The sequence below is a fragment of the Mustela nigripes genome, chromosome 7 (genome assembly GCF_022355385.1).
Source record: "Mustela nigripes isolate SB6536 chromosome 7, MUSNIG.SB6536, whole genome shotgun sequence".
Lineage (NCBI taxonomy): Eukaryota > Metazoa > Chordata > Mammalia > Carnivora > Mustelidae > Mustela > Mustela nigripes.
In genome coordinates, this window is record NC_081563.1 from 26,648,633 (window position 1) to 26,672,710 (window position 24,078).

General features: G+C 45.0%; 1 protein-coding gene and 1 long non-coding RNA gene across 5 annotated transcripts in view; one reads left to right on the plus strand and one right to left on the minus strand.

Annotated features, from left to right (window-relative positions):
* The first annotated feature begins 1,320 nt into the window (after nt 1–1,320).
* Nucleotides 1,321–22,495, plus strand: LOC132021279 (uncharacterized). The gene is made up of 3 exons (XR_009405281.1): nt 1,321–1,614; nt 2,259–2,352; nt 22,421–22,495. It is a non-coding gene; the product is annotated as an uncharacterized LOC132021279 (long non-coding RNA).
* VIT (vitrin) overlaps nt 14,372–24,078 on the minus strand; it is a 103,102-nt gene continuing 93,395 nt past the window's right edge. For 2 of the 4 annotated variants that reach the window (XM_059405426.1, XM_059405422.1), the window contains 4 exons: nt 22,493–22,596; nt 19,222–19,448; nt 17,199–17,712; nt 14,372–15,630 (listed from right to left, as the gene is read on the minus strand). In XM_059405426.1, coding sequence (XP_059261409.1) covers nt 15,452–15,630; nt 17,199–17,712; nt 19,222–19,448; nt 22,493–22,596 — 1,024 coding nt within the window. In that variant the 3' untranslated portion in view covers nt 14,372–15,451. The remainder of the gene's footprint in view (nt 15,631–17,198; nt 17,713–19,221; nt 19,449–22,492; nt 22,597–24,078) is intronic. The other 2 variants (XM_059405425.1, XM_059405424.1) reach the window with 2 other exon arrangements.

Genomic DNA, 24,078 nt, shown 5'->3' on the forward strand with positions numbered 1-24,078 from the left:
TATAGTCTTAAGTGATAATGCTGATAGCAGTCATCTCTGAGTACTATTGATTTTAATTGAAATATTTAGCTGTTTTGGATATTTGTGTTGCTATTTGGTAAATAGTCTTACTTAAATAAATTTTTTTCTGTTTTACCAAGAGATTATATTAGAAATAGCTGCTGAATTTTGTCAAATGCCTTTTCAGCTTCTTTTGATGTGGCTGTGTGTTTACTTTCCTTCAATCTGTTGATTAGCTAGGTTGTTTGTGGAGCTGCTGACATTAAGCCACTCTTGTCTCCTTGGAATAAAACCTACTTGGTCATAATGTGTTATTCTTTCTTTTATAAATCAGTTTTCCAGTCGCTAATATTTTATTTAGAACTTCAGCAAGCATAATTCCTAAGTGAGATTGGTCTATAGGTTTCTTTAGTGGACTTTTTATTAGATATAAGAAGTTATACAGCCTGGCAAAATGTGGGACTAATCAGAAGGTTCAGCCACTGCCAGTGAGAATGCAGATTTATTCAAACATATTGGGGAAGCATTTGGATGTATCTACTTAAGTGAACATATGAAATCTACTAATTCTGTTTCTGGGCAAACACCAAGGAAAATGATGCATACATATGTACACCAAAAGATAGTTCTAGAATACTTAGAGCAACAGTATTAGTAATAGCTTCAAACCAGAATCTACCTAAAAGTCCATCTACTAGGGAATGGATAAATACATTCATACAATGGAATATTATACAGCAATAAGAACGAACAGTTCATAGGTACATGCAACATATGGCTGAATCTCAGAAACATTACATTGAGCCTAAAAAGGCAGCTACAAAAGGATACTGTATGCTTTCCATTAAAGTACTAAAATGGGTAAAACTGATTCGTGTTAACTGTTAGAAGTCAGGAGAGTGGTTATCTTCAGTGAGAGGGAGGTAGGGGAGGAGATGGTGCTTGAAAGGGAGTCTGAGGGGGACTTCTGCAGTGCTGGTGATATTTTGTTTCTTTATCCGGGTGCTTGTTTATGTTGGGTTGTTTAGTTCATGAAAATTCATCTAATTTACACTTCTATGTACACTCTTCTGTATGTACATTATATTTGAATAAAACTTTTAGAAAGCAGTACATGTTTCATAGAATGAATTGGGGAGCTTCTCATCTTTTCCTACACTTCAGAATTGTTTAAATAAGAGATCATTAAAATTATATGTTAAAGATTAGATGAAATTTGGATGAAATTCGGGACCTTTTGGTCCCAAGGTCTCCTTTTTTAGAGGTAGGATTTTTAATTACTTTCCTAGTATCTTTGGTTCAAAATATTCACTTCTTGGATTAATTCTGATAATTTTTATTTTGTAGGAAATATTTCATTTCTTCTAGGTTTTCACATTTATTTCTAAGTGTCTCTTGTAATTTCTTCTGTGTGTGGTATTGTGCTTTTTATTCTTATTATTGAAGAATTACCTGTGTGTGTTTCTTAATTTTCAAGGAGTTCAGGCAAAGAAATACTCACCTTTTACATTCAGTTCCTCATGGCAAGTTGAAGGATGAGGAAGAGAAAATGAAGGTGGATCAAGAATGTGCTCGGAATCTCGTCTGAAGATTTCTGCATCAGTAACTGAGGAGGTGTGTTACGCAGCTTCTCCATTTCCCTTGCCTTACTGGAAAAACAGGGCACCAATTTTTTTCCCTCTGTCCTCAAGTCTTGTTCCTTGACCCAAACATCTCTTTTTTGTGTGTCACTTGGAAGAGCAGTTTGGTTTCTTATCCTATAGTTAGTGGACAGTTTCCATCAATTTAAACAATCTTTCTAGGTACAAACATGTAAAACAAATGGCAAAGATTAGGAATGGGTCATGGATATTAGCCATCTTGCCTCTCTTATTCTCAGTGTGTTTGGTCATTATTACTGGATTAATTTGTCTTTAATGTGCAGATGAACAAAGTGTAGCCCTGCCAATTTACATTTTGCTTCTGAATCAGCAAGGAATGGAATTAGCTTTTAAGTTTGAGAAAACCCAACAAATAATGGCCTAAAAAAATAGAAGTTCACAGTAAGGGAGTTGTTAGCATTGGTCCAACTGTTCAAAATGTCAAGAAGGACCCAGACTCTTTTTATTCCTCTTCTCTTCTTAGAGGATGAATTTTCATCTATTGTTTGGTTTCAAGATGGCTCCATTAATGCCAATCATGTTATCCAAGTTCAAGGCAAGATGAAGGTAAAAAAGAAAGAAGGGTCATACTAATTAGAACTTTTTCTCTTTTGACAGCAAAGGAAATCTACCCAGTGGCCCTCCAGCAGATTTCTCCATGTATCTAACTGGCCACAACATTGCCTCCCTACATTTAATGGATGTTGAGAAAGTGAGTATCTCACTTTTCAGCTTCTATAGTAGGAGATGGCCGTGAGAAGTCAATTTTGAATGGCTTTTGGGTTAAAGACAAATGTTCTCGTTCACAAATACCCCCTTAGACAGGAATCTCTTTAATCACTCAGTTCTATTTTGCATTTTCCCTCATTTCTTCTCTCTCACCCTGACTATAAAAGGTAATATATGTAATTTGTAAACACTGAGTCCTGATATCCTGACTCTTGAGAACAGTGTTCCTCAAGTCACCTTCCAAATGAGACTTTGCTTTTCTATATGATATCCCAATCATTCTAATCTTGTTTGTTCTTTCCTTGTTTTGAATTCACTCACTCTCTGAAGAATGATCAAACAACTCTCCTAAGTAGGCTTTCTTTCACACAAATCCCAAGGAACCCTGTTGTCTTAGATAGAGCCTTGAGTTTGTCCCTAATATTGCTGAAGTTTTCTCTCAGTTGATGTATGAATCTTCTTGTGTTCTTTCTACTTGAAGAGGATTATTTTTTGTACCTTGGAAGAAGTTGGTTTGTTTTTCTAAAGATGCTAAATAAAAACCTTAAGATATGTCATAAAAAATAAACATCCTTGGGCATAAATTCTTTGGCCTAACCGGTACCCTAAAAAAAACCCTGAATTTTAAACTTCTGATATAAAAAGTTTAGGCCTCCTTTGCTCTTTAAAATGAAAGACCAAATTATGCTTCTGGCCAAGTGAAGTAACAGACAGATTTATCTTCCCCCTTTAAACAATTAAAGGGGAAAATACACAGTAGTTTTCAGATATTGAATAATAGCATGAGGCAATAATTCCTGAGAGAGAGGAAAACAAATTGTGGCCCTAGCTTACTGCCGAGAGAGAGTGTTCTTGGCATGAGGGACAACCCAGCAGAGCCTAGAGTTCTCTGTGAATTGAAGAGACAGAGTTGGGAGTTTGATGGGTCCAAGATAGCTAGAGTTTGCAGGACAGAATACTATAAGAAAGCTCTGGAGCTCTGAACTGGGTCTTCCCCAAGTCTTCAGCTAAGTATTGATAACTATAAGCACATGACACATCTACCAGAGGCTGAGGAAGAGTCACCTAATAGATAGGCAGAACAATCCTCTGATATTACGCAAGATTGGGAATAGTTCATGTTTCCACCGGGCACAGTGGAATATATGATGAAGTTTGAGGCATTAGGTAAAGGATTAGGAAGGGTATTGTTGGCTCATCACTGTGTAAAAATTCAATACTAGGTTAAGTGTTGCTTTGGCTCGGTCTTAAATTTAAAAATAAGACATGAATAGCTCAAATACACACACACACGCACACACACGCACACACACGCACACACACACACACACACACGAATATCTAGTTCCCAAAAAGGCAAAATTCATAATGTTGGGACCCAATAATCTGGTATGCAAAGGAAAAAGAAAACACAACCCCAAATGAGGAGAAATAATAAATTCAAATTAACATTCAGAAAACACATTTAAATTCAGAATTAACGCATTTCATAAAGTTAATGTTCAGGGTTCTTATACTATTTGTGAAGTAGGATAATATAAATTATAGATGTACACCATTGAATCTAAAGAAACCACTTAAACTACAGCTAATATATATATGTATATATACGTATTAGCTGTAGTAGATAGATGTAGATTTATTTATTTTAGAAAGGGGAGGGGCAGAGGGAGATGGAGGCAGAGTCTTAAGTAGACTCCACGCTGAGTGTAGAGCTTGACACAGGGCTTGATCTCACTACCCTGAGATTGTGACCTGAGCTGAACCCAAGAGTCAGATGCTTAATTGTGGCACCCAGCTGACCCCCCCAAGTAACTATAGCTACTAAGCCAATAAAGGAGACAAAGCAGAGTAATCATAAAATATTCAATTAATCCAAAAGAAGATAGGAAATGGAAAAGGAAACAAAGAACAAGTATGATAAATAGAAAATAAACACTGAGGTGACAGATTACTACATAAGTAATCACATTAAATGTAAATGGTGTAAATACCATAATTAGAAGGCAAGATTGACAAGTTATATACAAATAATGAGACCTGCCTATGTAAAATGCTACATACGAGAAATCCACTTTGAACATAATAACTCAAATAGGTTAAAAGTAAAAAAGATTGAAAAAGATGCCATAAAAAGAGAGCCTCAGTGACTGCATTAACGTCAGGCCAAATAGATTTCAGAGAGCATGGGTAAAGAGGTTTATTTCATAATGATTAAGAGGTTAATTCATCAAGAGAACATAACAATCCTAAAAGCGTATGCACCTAGTAACAGAGCTTCAAAATAAGTGGAAAAATGAAGGAAGAAAGAGACAAATCTATAATTATAGTTGGAGATTTCAGTACTCCTCTCAATAACTGAGAAAAGTAGACAGGCAATCAGGATTTGGAAGAGTTGGGTAACACTACAAACCTAATTAACATTTATAGAACATTCTACCCAACAACAGCAGAAAACACTTTTTTTTTTTTTAAGGTGCCAAGAACATTTACCAAGGTAGACCATATTCTGAGCCATAAAACAAGTCTCAATAAATTGAAGAGGGTCCAAATCATACAAAGTACGTTCATTGACCACAGTAAAATTAAATTAGAAGCCAATAAAAAAAGGTGTCTGGAAAATCCCCAAATATTTGGAAACTAAATAACACACTTCTTAATAACCAAAGGGTCAAAGGAAAATTAGAAACTGTTTTGCCGGTGAGGATGTGGAACAAGAAATCTCATTCACTGATGGTAGGAATGCAAATGGTACAGCTACTTTGAGAGACAGTTTGGCAGTTTCTTACAAAACTAGACCTGCTCTTAGCATACAATCCAGCAATAATGCTCCATAGTATTTCCCCAGCTGAGTTGAAAGGTTATAGTCACAGAAAAACAGGCATATAGCAGATTTATTCATAATTGCCAAAACTTAGAAACAACTGAGATGTCCTTTGGTAGGTGAATGGATAAATAAATGGTGGGTACATCCAGAAAAATGGAATATTATTTAGCAATAAAAAGAAATGAATTGGGGCGCCTGGGTGGCTCAGTGGGTTAAGCCGCTGCCTTCGGCTCAGGTCATGATCTCAGGGTCCTGGGATCAAGTCCCACATCGGGCTCTCTGCTCGGCAGGGAGCCTGCTTCCTTCTCTCTCTCTCTCTGCCTGCCTCTCAGTGTACTTGTAATTTCTCTCTGTCAAATAAATAAATAAAATCTTTAAAAAAAAAAAAAAAGAAATGAATTGTCAAGCCATGAGAAGACATGGCGGAAACTTAAGATGCATATTACTAAGTGAAAGATATGATTTCAATTATATGACTTTCTGCAGAAAGTAGTGAAAAGATCAGTAGTTTTCAGTGACTTGGCAGAGGAGAGATGAATGGGCAGACCTTAGAGAATTTGGGGGGCACTGAAACTATTTGTATGATACTATAGTGGTGGATACAGGTCATTATACATTTGTGCAAACCCATAGGTGGATGTACAATATCCAGAGTGAGCTGTAATGTAGACTGTGAGCTTTGGGCAATAATGATGTGTCAATGTAGACTCATTGATTATAACAAATGTACAACCTGGCTATCAGATCTTGGTAGTGGGGGAGGCTGTGCCTCTTGTGAGGAGAATGGGCTGGGCAAGGTGTATATAAGAAATTGCTGTACTTTCTCCTCCACTTTATTGTGAGCCTAAAACTGCTCTAAAAAGTAAAGTCTAGGGGCGCCTGGGTGGCTCAGTGGGTTTTTAAAGCTGCTGCCTTTGGCTCAGGTCATGATCCCAGGGACCTGGGATCGAGCCCCGCATTGGGCTCTCTGCTCCACAGGGAGCCTGCTTCCTCCTCTCTCTCTCTGCTTGCCTCTCTGCCTACTTGTGATCTCTGTCTGTCAAATAAATAAATAAATAAATAAATAATCTTTTTAAAAAAGTAAAGTCTATTAAAAATTAAGTCTATATAAAAAAATACTTTGAGCTGAATGAAAACAAAAATACAACATACCAAAATTTGTGGGATGCAACTAAAGAGAACTCAGAGGAAATTTTATAGCACTAAACTACGTAAGAAAAGAAGAAAGCTTTCAACTCAATGATCTCAGCTTCCATATTAAGAAGCGAGACAAAGAAAAGTAAAATAAGCCCCAAATCAGCTGAACAAAGGGAATGAAATAGATAAAAGCAGAAATCAATAAAATGTAAGATAAGAAGACAAAGTCAGTGAAAAGATAAGCTGTATTTTTTTGGAAAACAAATAAAATGGAGGCTATTCTGATAGGTTCTGCAGACAAGCTCCTGTCCACATAAGTGGAGGAGGAGACTTGCAATGCCTTCTCAAGAAAATGACTTCTCAAGAAAAATGACCAAACAGGTCTCAGGGTCATGAGAAAACCCACTACCATCTTATGTGCAGGTGGCGATCTGCTTACCAAATTGAGTAAGATCTGTGTTCTTCAGTGAGGGGAATATATAGGATTTCTTTTTTCATCCAGGAAACTTGTTCTTACCTAGTCCTTCGAGAAGTTTCTATATATACTTGCAAGCTCGATAACGGTATTTCTTTAGATAATTCTGTGTTTCTGACTTCACGTTTCAGACATCTTCTTTCATCCTCATTCTTCTACAGAGTTTGTCGATTTGACCTTTCTTTGTAGCTTCACTTTATTGAATTCCATGGCTTTGTAGCTTATTTGTCTTCCTATTTCCTTCTATAGGTAGAAACCTTAAATAATTGTTGTTTTCCCCCAAATACTGGTGGGTGATCTTACTGCATTTACTTAAATTATGTTGTATTTCCTTAAATGATTTTTTTTTTCTTTCCCTGAGACAGACTTGACTTTAAAACCTGCCGTTTATCTGATATGTGACCCCAGGGCAAGAGAGTCTCTTGAGTCTTTACTTTCCCCTCTAAAAAATGGTACCTTCACGTCTATCATCCCAATTAAGTCCTTCAAAGATAGTGCTGGTCGTATGGAGAACCCCCAGGAAGGCCAGCCCCTCAGCCTCTTTCTCATCTCCACCCCAGCAAACATAGGGCAGCTGCTTACAGTGCCTCGCCTGCTGCAGGAAACGTCCCCGTAGAGAATTCTGGACCTGGTAACCAAAAGCAACACATTACAAAGACCTCTTGGTTTAAAAACATTCATAACCTGAATCTTTCCAGGTGATTTATTTAGAAACCTCCTTAGAAAAGGAGTCAAACTAAAAACTAATTTTCTCCATTCCTAATTTTTCCCAGAAAATGAAGAGATTTATTTAAAAGAATTTATAGGCAATGCCATATTTAGGAGGAAAAGCTGAGAGAGCTTCCTTTTAATTCCCCAAGTGTGCTTTTCAAGTTGCAGCTTTGCTCTTTAAACTATAGAGGCAAGCAGACCCCAGCTGGTAAAGCTGACCATGGCCCCATCCGTCTGCCGTGGCTGATGTCACTGATTGATTTAGCATCTCTTTTTTAAAGGGCCCTTAGCCTCAGAATCTCTCTTCGGATGCTTCTTTAGGCAGTCATTACCACTGGGGCAAAACCTATGCACCATCCCAGCCCAGGCTTTCAGGGTACCGACCCAGTGTGATGAAGGCAGTGTGACCACAGGCATTCACAGATCCCAAGAGAGACTTCTTTGTTCTGCAACTTACTCTTCAGTAAGAAAGAGTTCCTTAACCACTGGCAGATCATTTGTAGCTGGGACAGCGGACTGGGCTAGCCCTTGGCGTTTTTGTGAGTGCATAGGATCAGGGGTGACCAGAAACCTCCTGGGAGTGATGTTGTGGTAGGAAGGACTTTGGAGGGCGTCTGGAAAAAACAGCAGCTGGCAAGAGGCTAGCAGTACCCATGTAACTGGAGTCACCGCCATGGCCGGGTGGGCTTGCCGCCTCGCAACAGGTTGGACAAGTATGTGTCATCTGACCCTGTTGCAGTAGGACAGCTGGCTTCACCGGCTCTCCTGTCCCCTAGGACGTCCAAGTGAAAGGGGCCAGATGACAGTCAACACGAGGGACAGGAGACCAGTTCCAGGGGGCAGTGGGTTCCCCTTATCTGCCGCAGTTCAACCCCGAGGAGGGGCCGGGTAGGAAGTAAATCTTAGGCTTGACACGGTGAATATAAACCTGCTAGTCTATATTGGTGCCACACTGGGACTTTGTCATTGATGCCTGTGATTGGCTTTAGTCTCGTCACCAGGATTTCCCTAGGCCTCCTCAGCCTACAGGGAGGAAGGCAATCTTGGGAAAAGTAACTAATTACTCAGTGGTATTGGCTTAGCCTCACTGGTGTACTGCAGGACCAAGCATCTTTGGGGTCTTGAGGTATGCCTCAGGACCGCTGCTCACGAACACACTTGTGGTCCAGCCAGGACCCTCTTGGCTCCCGCCTGTGTGGGCATCCTGCCCTTGCCCCTAAGACTGCCACGGCTCTGTTGGCATTTTGTGTCCAGGATCAGAACCACTCCCAGATGAAAAGGTTGATTTTTTCACTTTGGGAGAATGCCCCCTCTCTCCAGAGGGAAACAGGCCTGTGGGTGTCCCAAGCCTTGCATTTAGGTCAGAGGAGCTGGAAAGGTCCCCCATGGTTTCCACACGATGGTTGTCTCCTGGTTCAATGAGGGTATTCTCTTAGGAGAAAACCAAATTGCACTGCCACTTTGCCCTTTAGAAATTTCTGTCTGCTCATTTATTTTGCTTGGTGTGTATCTTAGACAGGCATTACCACAGTGGTTTGTAGCCTTCGACTTGTCCCCATGCCCTCTTTGGCTTTAAAATGCCACACAACCCCACTATTGAGGTTGGAAAGAAACTCCCTTTCACTGGGATTTCAAGGAGAACTTGTAGAGTATTAGGATGATTGAAAAAATCGATATCGTAATATAAGGATACAGGTTTACGGATGCCTTGGGGGTGTCAGACTAACAACAATTAAATTGACTTTGGGTCTTGTTTGGTTTTGCGGTTTCCATGGCTCCCAGACCTTCCCCGTTTCTGTGCCCTGGGCAGTCATGTAAAGGCTCTTTGTTGAGATCCCGGATTCAAATTTGCCATTAACCTGAATACGCCCTGCTCACCTCAACCAAGTGTGAAACTAGAGGAGTCACAGAAAGAAGCTATTCAGCTGGGATTGTACTTTTTATAAGAAAGTCTCAGCTGCCAAGCCGAGTAGAGCATCTGCTTACTTGGGCAGCTTAGCGCCTGTGGGGCCCAGTTGGTGTAAGAGGGACAGCGGGGCTGCGGCTAAGCTCAGCGTTTCTCAGTTACAGGACAAGAAAGGAAGGAAGGAAGGGAGCCAGGGAGAGAGAGAGACGGGGAGGGACGGAGGAGGGAAGAGAGAGGAAAGGAAGTGAAGAGAGAGGAAGGCAGGAAGCGCGCCGTGAAACTGTGGTCTTTCAACCTTACTTGTTTTCCATGCGGGGGGTTATGTGAAGAGTCCATTTCTCCTCAGTCGGGCCTTCGTAGCAAACACAGAAGTGGGTCCCAGCAGCAGCGTCTCTGCCTCCCTGAGAGTCTGAACAGTTTTCAAAGGCTACTGGCCCAGAAATAAGTAACCAGAGGGTAGCCATCGACGTGGAGAGAAGTGACCGTCTTAGAGAGACCGTCACCGGTTTTCTGGGGTTAATGATCTAAACAAAGCACAGGGAGACAGCGGCGCTGGAAGACTTCTGGGCGGCCTGTGGTTGGTTTTCCCGGCGCCCTTGTGGACATGCCGTCACTAGCATTCAAGACAAGGAACTTCGAGAGGGTGGTCAGATAGAACCATGTGAGACCTGGCCCCCAACTGGCCAGGTCGCCCTGGCTGCCTGGGTGGCCTGCTTGCCTGGGGGACCCTGCTACAGGGGGTCAGTCCTTCATGGGCAGGAGGTCTCCCTGTTCTCACTCTCTGCAGGTGGTTCAACAAAGATGGTTCTGGAGGAGATAGAATGAGAGGGCTGCCTGCTGCCGCTCTCCTGTTCTGTCCCTCCTCCCCTTTCCAAAGCCCTGCTGTCTTCCTGACCCTGGGGTTCACGACTTACTCCAATTGCCTTCCAAACACTCCCGTTTACTTGAGCTGCTGCGAATGGAGTTTCTGTTACTTGCCACTGAGAGAGCTCTAACCACGGCCTGGCCCCTGCCTCTCTCCCCAGCTTCGTTCCCTGACACCTCACATTTCATGCTGTCCCCGTGTCATGCCTCCTCGCCTTCGCTCCTGTCCTTTCCTCTGCTGGGACGTCTGCTGCGTCTTCCTGTGGCTGACGCAGACACACCCAGCTCAGGAAGCCTCCCCAAGTGTGCCTGTCACCTCTCCTATCAGTCAGATGTTCGCTGCTTATCTCTGGGTCTCCCACGCTGGCCTCTAAGCTCCTTGGACAGGGACCGGGTCTTATCCATCCCTGTACCCAGGGCCTATCACAATGCCTGGCACATAATAGGTGTTTGTTGAAAGAAACCATGTTTGTTGAAAGAGACTCGGGAAGGTAAACAGAAAAACAGGGTTTCATTTCTGCAGAAAGTGAGGGACAGAGTTACCCTGTGGGTAGATACCCACAGAGAATTCTGGTCCAAGGAAAAGAGTGCTTGTGACATATCACAGGGAACCTCAGAGGGGCATTCTAAGGAGTGGTGCAGTGTGGATGGAAATGAGCTTCTTTTTCTCTTCCATCATAACCCTGTTTCTCTCTTCCTGAACTACCCCTGCCTCCTATTCAGCCAGTGCCATTGTTTCATTGTATTAGGGGTTGGCACCGTTGGGTGACAGATTTAACGTTCTCATCCCCTGTGGTCCATGTCCCCGATGATGTGTGTGAATGGTGTCTGCTAATAAGGGACTAATGATGTTGCTGGGAAATGGGTGGGTCCAGACTCTGCATCCAGAGAGCCTAAGTCTCTTTGAGCAAGAAAGAGAGGGCTGCAAACAGGAGGTGGCATTTGGACTTGAAACTTGAAGGATAACTCGGAGTTTAACGAAAGGATGGGGAGCCTGATGTGTTCATCAGGAGTTGCAGGGATTGTGGATAATAGGTTAAAGTCACTCATCTTAAGTGAGGGCAAGGTGTGGGGCACCTAGGTGCCTCGGTCGGTTGAGCGTCTGCTTTCAACTCAGGTCATGATCTCAGGGAGGATCTCAGCCCCACCTCGGGCTCCCTGCTCAGCGGGGAGTCTGCTTCTTCCTCTCTACCTCCCCCCAACCGGCTTGTCCTCTCACTCACTATTTCTCTCTCAAATAAAGAAAGTCTTAAAAAAAAAGAAGAAGAAATAAATAAATAAATAAGGGCCAGGTGGCTGTCCAGAGAATCAAGGGGAGTGATGGGAGGAAGTGCAGTGTGGCTTGGACGGGTAACAGACTCTTCACTTTGTACATTTAATAGACCCTGAGAGTACGCTTTGCAGAATTATACATATACTGTAAATTGTCAAGCGCACTAGAGAACCTTCTGTGCGGCTACCATTAACAAGAAGCAAAGTGGTTAAGTATATAGACCCCGGAGTCAGATTGTCTGGGTTTAATTCCCAGATCTGCCTCTCCTGGCTCTGTGACCTTGGGCAAGTTACTTGACACCTCCATGCCTCGGCTGCATGATCTGTAAAATGAGAACAATAGTACCTCTCTGAGCAGGTCACAGGGATAAGAAAAGTGAGTTAAGAGAAGCCCTCAGAATAGTGCCCCATGTGCAGCACTCACTCATTGTCGGGCACCAGTATGATTTTATTTCTCATGAGGTCGTTTGCAATCACCAGCCATGCAATTAGAGCAGGAGCCCATGATAATAATTACATGAGTTCAGCCGTTCATTTGGTGTTGTTTCCCACTAGACTGCGAATTCCTCAAAGGCATTAGTTGAATAAATGTCTCTTTCCAAAGTAATTGAATTCATGCTTTCAAGCATATTTCCTACTTACTATATTTTTGTGCTGGTAATCTAAGGGGAGAACTTTTCTTAGGATTGTGAGGGGGAAATAAGATTATTAGTTGGAAACTCCTCCATGAAGCTGGAAAATCCTTGCACACAGAAGCACTGTCTTCTGTATAAACCCACGCCAGCCCCTTGAGACTGTTGCTGGAAAACTTGCTTCATGGAGGTTTTGTCCTGTTCAAAAGGGTTTAGAGAGCCTGGAGAAATAAATATCTGAGCCCTCGACCTTGTCCATTTGGCTGGACATTTTTAGCAGAGCCTTGTTACAAAACTTTTAGCAAAGAAACTTCTTTCAAGGGCTGTAACTCCTGAGAGGTGGGAAAATAAAGTTGAGTGGCGTTTAGACATCTTCTGTACCCAGGGAAGCTGGCCCAGGGCTCCTTGTCTGCTTGTTTTGGTTGCCTTGGAGGGAAAAGGGCACAGAGGAGCTTTTCTGCTGAGACCATGGAATGAAAGTTAAAGTGGCCTTTGGAGATTGACTCTGAGTCTGCAGGACCCAGAGGGCTCTGCAAAGGCTGGACCATAGCCCACAGAGGGCAGACCCAGGTGTGTGTGTGTGTGTATGTGTGTGTGTGTGTGTGTGTGTCCAACATTGGGATGGAGGTGGGTGGGGGTTCTGACCCCCCAGGAAGGCAGTCAGAGGAGTCAACTGGAAGCCAGAGATCTGAATTGTAGTTCTGTCCTTTTGTGTCTGCGTGAGTTTCCACTGGTCTTTCCTTTTCTGCCATTGGATGATGGCAGATGTGGATTGTTTCTTAAGTTCTGTTTCTAGTGTTCAGATTCTCGCTCTGCCCTAGCACTGCTGAACACAGTTTGGGTTGAGCAAGGCAGCATTTATATCTAAATGTTCCACATCATCCATCACCATGAGGGCCCTTCTATCCAAACTGCTCTGTGCAACCCTGCCCTGACCCAGCCGCACCCCGCACGCCAGGCTCCGCACTGCACAGTGGGGTGCTCCTCTCTGTAGCCAGTGAGCTCCTGGAAGCTTAGCCCTTTCTTGCGTCTCCTCCACTGCAACATCCAAGGGGAGGCTGCTGATTTTCAGGCCTAGGACGGGAAAGGCCTGCTCCTTGCCTCCTTTGCCTTTCTAATCTCCCTCCTTCCTTCCACAAAGTCCCCAGCTCCTGGGAAGGTTCATCCTTATCACCGCTGCCTTCTCCCAACTGGATCCCTTCTCATTCGCCGAAGACGGTGAAGCTGGGCTCACTTCTGCTCTCTCCATCCCGATTCCCACTGCCATCTGTGTGACTTGAACGTTCACACAGACAACTCTGATGACCGCGCACCCCCCGGGTGCCTCAACTACCTCGGCTCTGATGCTCCTTTCCTCCGCGTGTGCGTGTGCACGCGCGTACACACACACACACACACACACACTCTCAAATATTTGCTGACACCATGTAGACAATGGGCCCATTTAGTGAGGTTTCATTTGTCTTTAAAACTATGATACCTATAACTAGAGTGACCATATAATTTATTTTCCAAACAGGGACAATTTTGTGAATGAGAGAGGACACCAAAATAATTCAGATTGTATTACTTTTGGAAATACTTATTTATGACAAATTGGCTTTTGTATTAAGGCCCTTTACTTTTTGAATATAAAGTAATTATATTCAAAAGCTATTTTCCAAAATAAATTTTCCTTCAATTAAAACATTTACATGTCTACACTCAAAAGACATTGAAAAAAACTCTTTTGTACTGATTATCTGCATATTCAAAAACATAGGCAGAATAATTTTCCTTGTACTTATTTAAGTTCTTTTGTTTCTTAGCCAAATCTCTCACTAGTAGTGTGTGTCACTGGTATCTTTATAAAGAATTTCTTTTTTGAAAATAGTTTTTGTGTTTTGAGGTTTTTGAACAAATATATTTGCAGTCGCTTTTAAAGTAAAATTTATAGTTAATGAATTTGAAATTGCTGACACCTTTAACTGATTCTTCTCTGTAGACGTCAGTATTTTGAGCTGATAATACATTCTCCAGGTACTGAGAAGTGTGTCAGGCTTGAGGCAAATTCTGCTAAATGGATGATATCTTCCAATTCCTTCTGTAGATAGTTTGTCCCAAGTATTGGCAACAGGTATTGTCTTTTTGCCTCCGTTCATAGCAGCATCCTTTAACACACACTTTTAGAGAACGTGATTTGTCAAGGAAGTCACCTTTATTAATGATTCTTTTGAACACTCCCCCATCACACACAGATTTTGTATCCTGATAGATGAGTCCTTGGCAGAAGCTGGAAGTAAGAAGTGGTGCCCAACTAAGCCCCATCCCGGCTTATTTTAATGTAGCTATTAATGATAATATCTGGTTAACAAGTGAAAAACATGGCGCAAATGCTCAAACTTGGACCCAGGGCAGCAGGCATGGACAGGGGCTCCTCTGTCCCACTGACCGCTCAGAAGTGGCTCCGTGGGCCTCCGTCCGTGGCAGTACAGCAGTATTGCCAGACGGCTCGTCAGTCATGCCACTCTTCAGGCTCCAGCCCCACGGACCCTAATTCCACAGCTCTTGGAATGGGGCCTGGCAACCAGCAGTGTAGTCTCCCAAGGGATTCTAGGCCAGATCACCTTTGTCCTCCAGGAACGTTCCTCAGCTGCTCCTAAAGCTACAGGATGCAGGCGCACAGTGATTCAGATAATCGAGAAGAGGGAGGCAAACCAGGAGTGGAGCTGCTGCTGCTGCACTTTGCACCCCCGTGGCTGTGTCGTGCCTGTGGGTCAGGACCGAGTACACAGCACCTGCTCTGCGGAATGGGACGAGCGGAGGGTCATCCTGCCAGAAAGCCTGTGAACACTCTCCACAACACGGTCAGAATGTCATCTTTTAAAACAATTAAGCAACTCCTATATTGTCACCATAACAATTAAATCTGTGAGGGTTACAGAATCCTAATTAGAAACAAAAATGGGGAGGAACCTTCAGAAAAATTCTAGCTAAGCCTGTCATAAGTTCTTTACTTTACTCTATTTATTTTGAAAACCATCATCAAAATGTAAATCCCCAGCACCCTCCAAATGATGTGTCATTTTCCCTCATTCTATACACCTATGATCACCTTTCTCCCTTCAAGCTTGGAAGTACACAAAACCACGCTGGCGAATAGGAACAGCACATCTGGGCACCAACCCCCCACGTGCCCTGCTCCCCCATAAAGTGTTGGGGGCCATCCCAGGGCCAGTAGGGCAAGCAGCATCGGCTGGTGCTTTACCTGCTCGGACTTCAGTTCCGAGGCTGTGAGTTGAACTCTGTGCAAATGTTCTGGATGACCTTGGGGACAAATTTGTGCAGGTTGTCAAACTCATCCACGAAGAAGGAGTGGTGGTTGGCAGGGTGAGTGGCGATGACTTCCAGCTCGTCCTGGGCGGCCCATGCGACACCTATTGCGTAGGTGATCACCCCTGTGGGGACAGAGTTCAGATGAAGCCGTTGTGCCCGAGGAGAGGACCGTGAACGAACCACTGCCTTTTCTTGCTCTGTTGGCTCTTGTGTCGGGATGCTAACAAATTCAGAATCAGAAATGTTCTCCAAAGCATAAACATCTACTCTATACCCACAGTCACAGAATGGATATAAACTATCTCATAGTAGGTTAGAATCTTTGGGAGGAAGAAACTCCAGACAAAATGGAGTAATAAATAAGATCTTCATGTCCATGGGCAGTCGAGGGGATGATATTTCAGGACCAGTGAAACTTGATGCCATGCAGATGACATCACATGGCATAGCCTGCTCTACCTGTGTGTAGAGTCAAACAAAATCTTAGAGAGTTTTATTTATATTTTTTAAAGATTTTATTTTATTTTATTTTATTTTTTAAAGATTTTATTTATTTATTTGACAGGCAGAGATTACAAGTAGGCAGAGCAGCAGGCAGAGAGAGAGAGAGGAGGAAACAGGCTCCCTGCTGAGCAGAAAGCCCGATGCGGGACTCGATCCCAGGACTCTGGGATCATGACCTGAGCTGAAGGCAGAGGCTTAACCCACTGAGCCACCCAGGCAGCCCTTATTTTATTTTTTAAAGGAATTTCCACACCCAATGTGGGACTCAAACTCACAACCCTGAGATCAAAAGTCTCACGCTCCACTGAGTGAGACAGCCAGGCTCCCCTCAGTTTTATTTTATTATTTTTTAAAGATTTATTTATTTGGGGGATGGAGAGGGGTAGAGGGGGATGAAGAGAGAAAATCTAAGCAGACTCCATGCTGAGCGTGGAGCCCAAGATGGGACCCAATCTCACGACCTAGAGATCATCACCTGAGCTGAAACCAAGAGTCAGATAGTTAACTGACTGCATCGCCCAGGCAACCCTTCCCTCAGTTTTAAATGCATCAAAAGTGAGTTCAAGAACTTCCTAACTAAAAAAGTGGAATCAAATTACTTTGGGCTTAAAGGTGACTTTACAACCCATAAAAATGCAATCTCCTTTCCAACGTATATACCCTTGCACAAGGACTGGGAGAGATGGTGACCCAGCACGGGCTCCAGCATGGATGTGAAGACAGGTTTTCAAGATAAGGGAGTGACCAACAGAGCTGAATGCTGCAGGGGGGGGGGGGGTCACATGACATTAAAACAAATATGAGTTCGTTGGATTTAGAAAAAACGAAGACATTGGTGGCTTGGTGAGAGCAGTTGCGGGGTGTAGGTGCCAAAGAAACCAAGTGAATTGCTATGAGTTGAGAGTGAAAAGTAAATGAAGATGTGGGCACAGCACACAGAGCTAACCCTTCCTGGAAGTTTGGCTGTAAAGAGAAGGAGGCAAGTGGGATGTGGAGCAGACGTGAAGCAGACTTCTTCCTTCTTTGCTGCTCAGAGAGGCCGGTAGTGTTTAACAACACCCCTAGTGTGTTCCCTGGGGTGTTGGACATTATTACGTGGTAGACAAAAGCAGAGCCTAGAAACACAGCCCCTTCCTCATCCCGCTGGCCCACCATGCCCCAGGGATGCTCAACAAAAGCAACTTACCCTTGTGATGGGCAACCATGGATGGTATGCGGACGTCGTCATAGGACCTCCCGTCAGTGATGAGGATCATTAACTTCCTCTTGTTGGGCTTGGACTTCTTGAAGAGCTGTTCCAGGGCATAGTTGATGGCAGCCCCCGTGCTGGTCCCACCGCTCCAGTAGCCCACCCTCTTGATGGCGTTGAGGATGTCGGCCTTGGTGCTGTGATCCTCAAATCCAAATTCCAGACGCTGCTCGTAGGTGTACTGCACCGCCCCGATCCGTGTATCTGTTTCTGAAATCTCAAACTCTTTGCTGATGTTGGCCACGAACTGGAGGACTGTGCGGAAGTTGCCCGTCCCCACGCTGCTGGAGCCGTCGATGACGAAGCCGATGTCGGCTGAGTTCCAGCAGGTCTTGCTGCAGGCCAGGCGGTCCGTGTCACAGATTCGCTTCAGCAGGGGCTGCACCGTCTTGTGGAGGCTGAACCAGCTCTGCACGTTGAGCGAGTAGAAGCCGTTTGTTCTGCACACAGCCTGCAAGACAGAGGGGAGGGGTACTCACCCGCTCGGGTGTCGACTTCTCCAGGCGGTCACCGTGACCCCACCCGCCAGGACAGGTGAAGAAAGAAGCAGACAGACTCTTGTTTTCTGCCCTCATCTTCCTACAGGTCTTTTTCTACCTTGGTCCACCCAGTCAGATGCTTGCTGGGGTCACCGCTGGACTCACTCTTACTCCCTCGGCTGGGTCTCTGCTTTAGGGGACGCAAATCCTCAGAGAGAGGTGAATCACTGGTTTCAGCCTCATGGTCATGCCTCTCTGGACCCCTAGGTCTGTTTGTGCTGGGAGCCGGCCATGAGATTGGCACCAGGGGCACCAGCATCTGAGAGGATTAAAGAGAGCTTCTGTTCTGCTCGGGAGAACAAGACACATGAGAAGTAGCTACAGGAATGTTTCCAGAGCAGCCCTGAGCCCCGCAACAAGGGCTCCCACACATGTGCCAGGAGTCACACTAGATGTTCTTGGAGAGCTTCTCTCGTGAATCTAACCCTACAAGGTGGACATAACCCCCCCTTCAAGAAGGACTAGACAGATGGGCCAACTGTGAAGGGACATCTGAGTCCCCAAGACTGGAGCACAGATCTCTCTGCCTTCAAAGCCCAGCTCTGTCCTCCAGACAAATGAATATTTATTGACTTGTGCCCAAGTATGTTCCAGAAAAACTTAAGGCAGCTGCAATAAACATGGAGCAAACTAGCCTCTGTGCTCTCAGAAGGGACCAGGCTTGTGTTCCTGAAGTGAAGCATGTCTCCTTGCTACTGTCTCTCTGGGGTCACAGGGAGAGTCACAGACCTGGTGACTATACATGCTGTAGAATTGACTATACAAGCTGTAGAATTGACAATTTATTTTAAAACAAGAAATGACTTGAAACTGTCCTAGGAAATATTCTTAATTTCCTAGGAAATATCCTAGGAAATATTCTTAGGGCTGCAAAACCCTAAGAGGGGGGTTTATTAATCTTTCCATGGCCTTGGTATTATTTGAGATGAGTGTCCTGGCTGAGCTGAGCTCTTGGGGAGTCCCACCAGGCACCGGCTGAGGTCATTGAGGGAGAGGGCAGTGGTGCTGGGTGTGGGCAGGAGACACTGGGCATGTCAGGACCACACATAGGGGCCCCAAGAGTAATGGGGGACCAGGGAGGGTTTGGAGCAGGGACCCCATAGGACTGGAAGAGCTCGGCATCAGTGCGAGTGGGCTTCACTGTGAAATCTACACCAAACTGGGGAGCCCTGAGAGGGAGACACACCAGAGTTGGAACGCTAGGATGCCCTCGGGAGGTGGCACTGGGAGCTGATGAGGTGTCCCGGGATGACTCTGGGTGACTCCAGGCTCCAGACTTACTAGCCCCTCCCTGGAGGCTTCCCTGCCTCCAAGTAAGCTCTATGCCCCTTTGAAGGCACAAGAACAGTCTCAATGGCTATCACAGCTGTGCAGAGTGAGTGGATGCTGACATCAGGCGGGTCCCTGGGGCGCTTCCGTACCTTATTCGAGAAGTTGGGCTCCGTCACGTACTGCTTCTCATTCTCAGTGGCACCTTCAACGGTGATGAAGAAAATGTTGATTCCTGACTCTCTTGCGAACCTCGAAGCCTCCTCCACCTTGTCCGTGGGCCAGCCGTCCACAATCACCACGGCCACGTTGGGAGCAGCGCCTCTGTTCCCATTGGCTTTGGAAAAGAAGTTCTTGGTCACGTAGGAGATGGCCCGGCCTGGAAGAAACAGAGAGCTTGTGCTTGCAGAGACTGTGATCACATGGATTAGAAATACAGGCAAGATCCCAGCGGCTTCCAGAGGGCCAGAAAGTGAGGCATACAGTTCAGTGGTCCGACGCACACTTCCTTGATTGTCCGTCTCCACCATTCGTTTCCCTCCCCCACTTCACGTCAGTCCTTTCATTTCTGATTCTCTGTTATTTAAAAAAAAGTCTTAGGGACCAGCAAACAGATGAGAAAGACTTTCATGGCAATAAGAGGGTCCCTTCGTTGCCTGGGTGCTGAAAGTGCACAAAGCCCTTTCCGGGAGTGTGGGGTAGGAGGCACTGGCTGGAGGGACAGGAGCCTCTTCTTGGCCTCCCGCCACGGGGGTTTGGCCAGCCCGGTGCTCCGGGAGCTGCAGCGTGTGGGAGTCTGAAGGCCAAGTCAGTGGTGTCTTCTGTCCAGTTCCATGTGAGGGGCACGGGTCTGGCTGGCCAGGGAAGTGCGGTGCTCACTGAGAACTGAGGACTGTGTTCCAGCCTTGGCTGTGTGGACCCAGGCAGGTCACTCCAGATTTCCAGTTCAGCAGAAAGCCACAGTTGGGAGGTATAAGGGAGCTGCCAACATGGCTTTCCAAAGCACTTGTTTCACACCATCTAGGACCTCAGCAATTTTTCAATCAAGGAGGGGGAATAACTGTCCCAGTTGACTGGGTCTCTCCTAGGTTAAGTGCTGAAACCCCATATGCTCCTGGGTAAATTGGGAGGACCAGGTCACTGTAGAGTTAGCATAATTTCATATACAAGCAGGGCTCTTAACCCGGGTTCTCTGAACCCTTGTGAGGCATCGGGGGCGAGGGGTATATCCACAAAGCCCCTGAAATTACGTGCAGCAGTTTGTAAGTGTAATTATTTATTTAGGCTGAAGGGTACCTTTCAGGAGATTCTCAAAGGGGTCCTCAATCTAAAATCAATCTAAAGTCCTAAGACTTTAGGACTAATGTCATTACACTCAATGGTTTTTGGTTTTGGCCGGGATCCTGGCTCCGCGGGCTATAGTAATCTTAACCTATTAACTGAGAGGATCAAATAGTTACATATGCAGGAGCTGGAGAAATGTCTTGGAGACCCCACATGACCTGGCTGCACCGAGCACACCTATTCCAGGGAAAGAGCTGAGAACTGCCCTCACAGCCAATGGATAATGTCCCTGAAGGGGCAAGGCCCCCAGTAGTCCCCTCCGGCTGAATGTTAGATGCCTGTGAACAAAGCCCACCCCTAGCCTCACCCACACTTAAATCTGGAGGTCGTTGTCCATTAGTGCCCAACCCACACCCCAGCCCACCTTCCTGCATGTCCGGAAAGCGGAGATCAGAAATCTGGGAACCACATTGTTGAGACTCCCTTGCAGCTACAGCCTTGGAGTTGTGCTGATTTCATGAACTGAAGTGCAGTGCGATGAGATTTAGAAGATGGAAGCAAGGCAGAGACTCTGCTATTTCTGCTCCTGAGCCTCGGAGGGCCCTTGACCTCTCTGGGCGGTGCTGGAGGAACCCATGTCTGGTCTCTAGCTTTGTCGCCATGGAGGTGGGAGGGTACAGAACATGCATTTTGTGGTGTGAATGGAGCAGGCAAGGCCTGGTTTGGGGGATGACTGCTGTACCAGAAGCCTGCAGACTGTGGTGGCTTCCTGAGTCAGATTCCTGAAGAGGCTGTGCTGGCGGAATTGATAATGTGATTTTCTGATCTTGGAAGAGACAGCAGCTCCTTGTAGGTCCGTCTCCTGCAGATAGCCGTCAGAAGTCATCTCTCAAAGTTCAGCCTCGAGCTCATTCCTCAGCTCTTTTGATTATTCTCAAAACCATTTAGAACCTAGGAATAAATTCTTTTCTGCTTCAACCAGCTAAAATGGATCCTGTTCTCCAAACGCAAACCCTGATCAGGACAGGGCAGAGACAGAATATGTTATTTCCTGAAAAAGGTATATGATTTTAAGACACTACTCTAATCCCATCAAGGATATAGGGTGTCTTCTGAAGTTTCTGTTTTATTCCATGATCCATTACTGGAATGTCACTGATCTAAGTCTTCAATTAAAAACGAATGGGAAATCAACTCTATCATGTTTGCAACGAGGTGGTATTGATCTGGGGTCCGGAGAGCAGTGACTTGGCCGGTGTTTGGTTAGCATTTTTCAAAGGCTCTTCATTTGCCAGATACTACTATATTGGTCTACAGAAATGTACACTGTGGCGGGGAGGGAAATAATCAGATTTACAGTAACTTCAAAGATGTTCCTTCAAAGACAGTTCTGTGTGCATTACATGCCAACCCACCGCGGCTCACTTCTCCATTTCTTTGGATGTTGATGATTCAAAGAGGTTCCCTGAGAAGTAGACAGTCCTCCCAGTGCCCCCAAAACCAGACTACCATTTGTGAATTTGTACATTGGCATGGGCTCATTGGCAGCCTTTAAGCTTGGTTAGTGTGAAATTGTCTCCCAGTGCCTGGTGAGCTCCTGGTGAACTGGTAAAATGGTTTCTGGACCTGCCCCACTGGGGGCTAGACTTGGACTTCTGGTAAACCCGCCATCCCACCTCCTAGCCACCAAGGCTCAGACATCTCAAGAGACTCAGCTTGAAATGAAGAACCTGTCTCTCTTTGTACAGTTATCACTTTAACAGGAACTATTGGAAGAAGATCCCCAAGGAGTGCTGTGGAGCTTTCTGAATGGAATTGGCTATAATATTTAATGTTACGTAGTTGACAACTTCTAAGTTGATGACTCATCAGCCAATCAGGAAACAGTTATAATAGCTGTCCTGCTTGTCCCAAAGAAAGCTGCCAAGCCAAGATACCAAGCATGCTGGAACTCTCCCGCATGTGTGTGGTATTGATTCCTGCCCCTAAATTCATGATGATACTTTAGAAAAAAATACAGATATTAGGAGTCATTTCTTAATGGATTATTACTATTCTGCTGTACAGGATATTAGGAGACAAGCACACAGAGGGAACACTGTGGAAGCAAACAGAATCATCTGAATTCAGATTGCATACCTGCATTAGAAAGCCCTCCTCGCTGGGTGATTTTCTCTATGGCGGCCTTCAGATCCCGGGAATTCACGTGAGTCCTGAGGTTAAACTGGGCAGCGGGGTTGTCTCTTAAGAGTGAGAATGAGAAATAAAAATTAGCTGGAAAGTTATTATCTTTGGAGGAAAACAGAAATCAGATTTTATTCTTTTATATACAAATAGGAGGGAAGCTGCTTCAAAGTCCTTCAGCTGTGTTTTATAAAATGTCCCAATGTGGACAGAAGTAATGGTGTGATGGGAGGGTTGGGTCCTTCTCAGTGTGTATAGAGGAAAGTGGTCTTTTCCAAAACTTGGGGTTCTCGTTTTGATTGTGCTGCTTCCTCACTGTGTGGCCTTGGGCAGTCACTTAATTTCTCTGGGCTTCAGTTTCCTCATCGAGGTAAAAGCAAAGATCACAACACTCATATCGCTAAAGAACAGGATAATTGTCCAGTAGGATTTTGCAAATGTCAGTGTCTCCCCAGACTGTCCCAGACTCTCCTCTCCAGAGAGAAAATCCCAGCTGACAGCTACTCCCTGGTTTACCCCTACGCTGGAATTTTGTCTTAACTGTGACATTTATGTTTCATTTTATTGTTCCTGTGACTGGGTGAGAATATTCAAATCTTACCTAAAAGGTTAACATCTATTAACCAAAAGTTCAGTGGGAGAGGAGGTGGAGTAAATTAAGTAGAGAATCAGAATGAGAATCCTTCTCTAGAGAAGAGTGTCTGAGGGTGAGCTGGGGGATGGGCCTGGGGGCAGCTGAGCAGGGGGTGTGGATGTGCTTTATGACCAGGTGGGACGGGGGCCGGGAGGGAGGGGGGCTCTGTCAGGGGGGACGCACAGAAAAGACACATCTCACAGAGCACTGACATTTAGCCATGGGCGAGGCTTCGAGTGAGGGTGATCTCTAGGATCTCACGGGACCCTGCACTCCAGAAGAGCGTGCACGTGGTTCCCTGTTCTGATGCTGCCATCTTGAAATCCGTAATGTTTGCAAATAGGGCTGTGCACATTACGTAGCAGGTTATACCTGCGGGTGACTAAGCCTTCAAGGGAAGGGAGAAGCCTCTTTCTAAAAAGTAGCCTCCACACCCTGTGTGGAGTCCAATGTGGGGCTTGACCTCACCACGCTGAGATTTAGACCTGAGCTGAGATTCAGAGTGGGCTATGTCACCGACTGAGCCACCCAAGTGTCCCCACCCCCTCTTTTCTTTTCTTTTTTTTCTTTCTTTCTTTTATTTATTTATTTATTTTTTTGTGTGAGGGTAAAGACTTTTAAAAGCAGCCTTTCCACAAACACCAGGAGTAGATCTTGGGAGAAGCACCTTTCCACAAACACCAGGAGTATTCTTGGGAGAAGCGCCTTTAGGCAGTTTAGGTGGCAAACCCAAGGGGACCTGCAGTGGATTCTTAGCAAGTCCTTTGGGGAACCTGGCCGTGTGGTCACCAGGAGGCCAGATCCCTAGGACTGAGAGGAGACATCTTCTGCCTCTCTCCCCACTTCCTCCCCTGCTCCATCCCCACTTTCTGAATTTTCCGGCTATCTCCAGGTGATCTCTATGGGA